The 5,732-nt window shown below is 38.0% G+C and overlaps 2 protein-coding genes across 3 annotated transcripts in view; one reads left to right on the top strand and one right to left on the bottom strand.

Moving 5' to 3' along the window:
- Positions 1-4,452, top strand: part of LOC116851557 (exosome complex exonuclease RRP42) — a 6,926-nt gene extending 2,474 nt beyond the window's left edge. The window contains exons 1-6 of one of the 2 annotated variants that reach the window (XM_032831104.1): positions 2,164-2,235; positions 2,617-2,813; positions 3,444-3,609; positions 3,674-3,868; positions 4,081-4,236; positions 4,309-4,452. In XM_032831104.1, the coding sequence (XP_032686995.1) occupies positions 2,179-2,235; positions 2,617-2,813; positions 3,444-3,609; positions 3,674-3,868; positions 4,081-4,236; positions 4,309-4,413 (876 nt within the window). In that variant the 5' untranslated portion in view covers positions 2,164-2,178 and the 3' untranslated portion in view covers positions 4,414-4,452. Of the gene's footprint in view, positions 1-2,163; positions 2,236-2,616; positions 2,814-3,443; positions 3,610-3,673; positions 3,869-4,080; positions 4,237-4,308 lie in introns of those variants that run through there. The other variant, XM_032831105.1, reaches the window with a different exon arrangement.
- A 26-nt stretch (positions 4,453-4,478) lies between these two features.
- Positions 4,479-5,732, bottom strand: part of LOC116851554 (plasma membrane calcium-transporting ATPase 3) — a 119,301-nt gene continuing 118,047 nt past the window's right edge. Inside the window, exon 13 of the mRNA XM_032831093.1 lies at positions 4,479-4,659. Coding sequence (XP_032686984.1) covers positions 4,519-4,659 — 141 coding nt within the window. The 3' untranslated portion in view covers positions 4,479-4,518. The remainder of the gene's footprint in view (positions 4,660-5,732) is intronic.

Genomic DNA, 5,732 nt, shown 5'->3' with positions numbered 1-5,732 from the left:
CAGAGTTTAGTTCAGTGAAAAGAATTCTTTTTGTATCTAAAAATGAACTCAGATTTGGTGACATGCGACTGCCCAGTAAACATGCATGTCTAAAAGATGTCGAAAAGATATCTAAAAGACGTCTTATGCAACAAAATGTTGCATAAGATATCTTTTAGATAACTTTCGATATCTTTTAGACATGCATGTTTACTGGGTGTATTCATTTTTTAAAATTGTATTCACTTAATTTATTGCAATTTTTACTAATATGTTTATTTTTTCAGTTTATCTGTTGAATATAAGCATTTTAATTAATAAATACCGTCAAAAATTAATATTTTATAATTCCCCATACCGCTTTTCCGTTCAAAATATACTTCAAATAATACTTCATGGGTGTTTACGATAATTCGAGTTGGAGTTAGTACGAGTTAGTTTCACTAGAGTCGAAAAATATGATAGGCACAAGCATCTAGTATTTTCATGATTCATGACAACTCAATGCTGTCCGATAAATCGAGTAGAGTTAGGATAACATAGTGGATATATGTATAAGAATTAACAATATCAGGTAACATAGTTTCGTAAAATATATAACAATAATATTACGAATCAATGAGTTGTTACATTTTAGAAAAATTAGAAGCACTAAATTAAATTATGAAAAGATATCATGTATTTGTAAAATATTCAAAAGTAGAAAACAATTATTCTAACCTATTATTAATCTGTTATTATTGAATATTTCACAAATACATGATATCTTTTCATAATTTAATTTAGTGCTTCTAATTTTTCTAAAATGTAATAAATCATTGTTTCGTAATATTATTGTTATATATTTTACGAAACTATGTTACCTGATACTGTTAATTCATATACTATCCGCTATACTACCCTAACTCTACTCTACTCGATTTATCGGACAGCATTGAGTTGTCATAAATCATGAAAATATTAGATGTTGTATCTATCATATTTCTCGGCTCTGGTGAAACTAACTCGTACTTACTCCAACTCGAATTATCGTAAACAGCCCATGTTAAGCAATCAAAACAAACGCGAACGCATAGCGGATCTAGTAAGATTTTATCTTCCGCGCTTCATGTAATGGCACTCTCAGAGCCTTCGCACAAGAACATCCGTAACATGTTAAGTTTACGAATTTCTTTGTGCGTTGACTTAAGTTTAAGTTTACGTACAGATATGGCTATTGTATTGTCAGTACTTAACGTAACGTAACATGTTACGGATGTGCTTGTGCGTTGGCTCTCAGGCTTTTTTCTGTTAAACCCATTCTACAATTGCGTAAGCGTAGTCGTGAACGTGAAGCCCATTCTACAACTGCGTGAACGTGGGTAAGTGGTTGTATGTGATTACGACAACCAATCAGAATAAAGCAATCAGTAAATAAAACATTCAAATTGGTTGACTCTTACGATCACGACTACGCTTACGCAATTGTAGAATGGGCTTAAGAGTCAACCAATCCGAATGTTTTATTCACTGATTGTTTTACTCTGATTGGTTGTCGTAATCACTTACAACCACTTACATCCACGTTCACGCAATTGTAGAATGGGCTTTAGAAGGATCACAAAAACCGGCCTACGACCTCTATCTTTATTGGAAGCGGTGCACTTGGACACGGGACATTTGGACACAGCCAATCACAGCACCGTGTGCTTAGAGACATTTGTAGGGTCCCTTGGAACAGCGACTTATGATTGGACTGTGTCCAATTGCCCCGTGTCCAACTGATATACACCCATCTTTATTCTATATAGTTACACTTGAGGTCTATTCTTGTTTACAACTGCACATTCTAAACGATCTGTAATATTTCGGGATTGGACACAACCAACCGATGCAAAGAATTATCTGAATTACCAGGTCGAACCAATCATAATTTGTGTCCAATCGTACCGTGGTCATCGGGTCGCATCCAATAAAGACAATATAGTGGAGTTACATAAGGAATAGATCTCTTATGAGAAAGAGGAAATTGCAAAAGAGTACAGAAGTGCAATTAAAAGGAACAAACCTGTTGCCTGTATCTTTCGAAGTAAGGTTATGTTATATACTTTGTTTGGCGTCACACAGTGGCAAGTGGTGATCTATTTGCAATAGCATTTGGATTTATAAATTTAAGATCGGTCTATCTGTTTTCCCACGCTTAAAATTTTCCATCTCAAAATGGCGGAGATTTCTTTGAGTCTAGGTGAGAAGACGTTTATCCTCCATGGAGCGGAGGTGAGTGTATACGAATATGATGCACGTGTGTGCGTTCATTGAAATTGTTTTCATTGCATTCGCAAGTGTTGTATTCTATCTAACTATCATGATATAAGGACGGGTCCTGTAATTATTTTGAAGTATACTTTGAGTTATTTCTAAAAGAGTGTAAAATTTCATTTTCTGAACACTGACCAATGGGGAATGTACCTTATCAGGCGCATCGTTGAGAGAAAGAGAGAGAGAGAGAAAGATTTATAAGTGTTTAAAATGTTGTCTCCGATTCATCCAAAGAAACATTTGTTTATCCTTTCAAAATTCTCTCTCTCTCTCCCTCCCTCCCTTCCCTGTCTCTCTATATGGTTATACATTTATATTAATGGACGCGTCGACGATTAGACCGGTTTCAGGAATGATGGACGACAGAAGTATGAATATCGTTCCTTGGAGATTGAAACCAGACTGATGCCGCACGCACACGGATCGGCGCGATTAAGAATAGGCAATACGGACGTTTTGGTCGGCGTGAAAGTAGAAATCGACATACCGCACGCTGACAGACCTCAAGAAGGCAAATTAGACTTCTTCGTGGACTGGTATGTCTTAGATCCAGGGTTGAGTGTTTACGCATAAATTAGTGTGAATTCGTAAAAAATACAAAATCTAACTCTGGAAATATATGGAAATATTTACTTTTTAGAGTTTACATTGGATGAAAAGATATCTGATCGCTTCCAAATAATTATATATTTGCAAAATTATTCATTTTTCATGATTTCATGCTAGAGAAAAAAATGACAAATTGATAAGTAAGATTGAGTTCATGTGAAAAAAATTCATGATTAATGCCTTGAAAATCTACAGAACTAATGCACACTAATGTAATAAATTAAAGTGAAAAAAGAGTAAGAGTAATTCAGAAGTTTTTTGAAAACGAACAGACCTCTTGCATAGATGTAGATTATGTCAAACTGGATACAAAATTCTTATCACCATTTTGCAAATATCCATTGTAAAATTTTGAGTTATCAAGTAAAAAAGATCAACAACTGATCATACAATATTCTACACAATTTGCATAGTTTACATGAAAAAAGATCACGTGCACATCACACGTAGAGTGATCCATAATTATGAAATCTACAGCACAATCTTGTCTAAATCCTAAATTTATCTTGGATCTTCGACTCATACATTTTCATTGAACACTTCTTTGTCTCTTTCAGCTCTGCCAATGCCACACCAGCGTTTGAAGGTAAAGGAGGGGACGACCTGGCGACTGAGATAAGCAACCTCCTCTCCTTGGCTTATCAAACACCAGATGCTTTTGACTTGAGACAGTTATGTATATTGCCTCACAAGAAGTGTTGGAAAATGTACGTGGACATTTTGGTAAGTATTATTAGACGGTAGAACATCTCTAAGACTGCTACGTCACTCTCCTTGTCTTTTGCAGATTCTACAATGTGGTGGGAATCTTTTCGACGCGGTAGGCGCCGCGGTAAAGGCTGCGTTGTACAACACCGAGATCCCGAGAGTGATCGCGGCGACGCTCGACGGCGGCGAACCGGACATTCAGCTGTCGGATGATCTTTACGATTGCGTCAAACTGGACGTGACGAATTACCCCGTAGTGATAACGGTGTGCAAGGTCAGCATACATTAATCTTATAACCATTATAAACATTTATTGTGTACTAATGTCCTTATTTTGAATTCTTATCGATAGAAGTGCCTGTAAATGTGCTTATAAGCCATTCAAGTGACTTTTAAATCACATTAATAAAATATTAATGAAAGGGATTTCAAAATAAGAGGCCAAGTTTTTATGTTTCTGATTGTTTGGATTTCTTTCCCCCTCAGATCGGCGATAGCTGCGTGGTGGATCCAACGTCGGAAGAGGAATCGTGCAGTTCTGCTAGCCTCCTCATGTCTGTGATGCCGAATGGCAAGATGACGTCTGTAGTTAAGATAGGATATGCCAGCCTGCAGCCTACTACCTTGATTAAAATGTTGGAGGTAACGAGTTTCTGTGTATTTGCCAGGCAAATCGTATCAACTAAAACCAATTTTAAATGTTTGACTTTACAGGTAGGAAAGAACGTTGCTCTCAAACTGAACCAAGCTCTCCTGAAAGGATTAGAGGAGGAGGACAAGCTCGGTCAATCGAGGCCAATATGTGGTTTTCTTAGATAATACTTGCGCCGCGCTCGCCATTGGGCCACTAAGAGTACAAATATATTTTTTCAAGTTGAAACTTTTCGTTGTGTCTCCCAGTAATCCGACATCTCTCGTTTATCGTTAAGTTGCGAATGCTCGTGCAAGTGTACATTTTGACATTTGATCCCGCTTTCTCACGTTTCCTGTCAAAATACAGATCTGCGGAACATCCGTAGTCCACTTGTTGCGCAGCAGCTGTCGAATGCGAGGCTGAGAGTCTTTCTGAAACCACAGCGCGATTTTGCTTTTGTTTATCCGATTGATCAGCTGCAACTAGTCTTCACCGAGTTGCAGTGTGGGTGTGGGTGCGTGTGCGTGTATGTGGTGGTAAAACAGTGAAGTACACACAAATAACGATACCAGAGCCATAGATCATTGAACTATATACTATTATTTTTAATTCAATCATTGACCCGTTGTCTCTAATTCGGGCAAGTACATAAAAATCCCTTAAAACCTCGGGAATTTCGGATTCCGTACTTTCTGCAGCGGCGCTCATTTGCCGACTTTGCGTGGCGTTCCGTTTCCTCCTTTCCTTTCGTTTCTTCTTTTCCTCCTGCTCATGCACAAAAGCGTCGTCCAATAAATCGCGCGTAACTCGACGTCGTCATCGTTAACAACGTTGACGATCGCGCTTGTGCGAGGCGGACAGTCAAAGTCGACAAATGACGCGCGTGTCTGAAAATGGTTTGCTCGGCGCGCGCGCGAGTACAGAAACTAACACACCTCGCCTCCGCAGGAGTTAACATTGAGAAAAATAATTTCTTACGCGATCACGCCTCGATAGCGTTTCCTCGATCTGATTAATTATGACAGGACGTCCCTTCGGTACCGTAATGAACGTTAATTCCTCCACGAAGTCAGTTCGTTAGTCGACGAAGGCGCAAGAGAGTGAAACTGGTTGGGAGAGGGAGTGGGAAAGAAGTCGCACGGAGCTGTGATAACGAAATCGGTTTTTTCTTTTTCTTTAACGATCCTTAAAGAGAGTGGCTATTACAATGATTATGTTGAAAGTGCTGAAAGTAGTGAAAGATATCTTTCTCTTTTTAGTTTAGTTATAAATATTCTGTTCTTACACGGTAGTATTTGTTCTTCCTCTTTCTCCTCTCCCCGCCTCTCTTTCTTGTTATTCTTTTTTCTCTTTTCTTTTTTCTCTCTCTTTTTTTTTAACGGACCTGTTATAGTTTGTACAGAGGTCCTAAGTATATAACTCTTACAAGATAATAGTTAGAATCGTTTTCTAGCGTGTCGTGTGTGTGTGTGTAGTTACAAGAGTCCGTCAATGTATGTTGTAT

Source organism: Odontomachus brunneus, unplaced genomic scaffold (assembly GCF_010583005.1).
Source record: "Odontomachus brunneus isolate Ranch 3 - 2012 unplaced genomic scaffold, Obru_v1 Obru_scaffold_177, whole genome shotgun sequence".
Taxonomy (NCBI): Eukaryota; Metazoa; Arthropoda; class Insecta; order Hymenoptera; family Formicidae; genus Odontomachus; species Odontomachus brunneus.
This window is presented reverse-complemented; position numbering and strand designations above follow the sequence as displayed.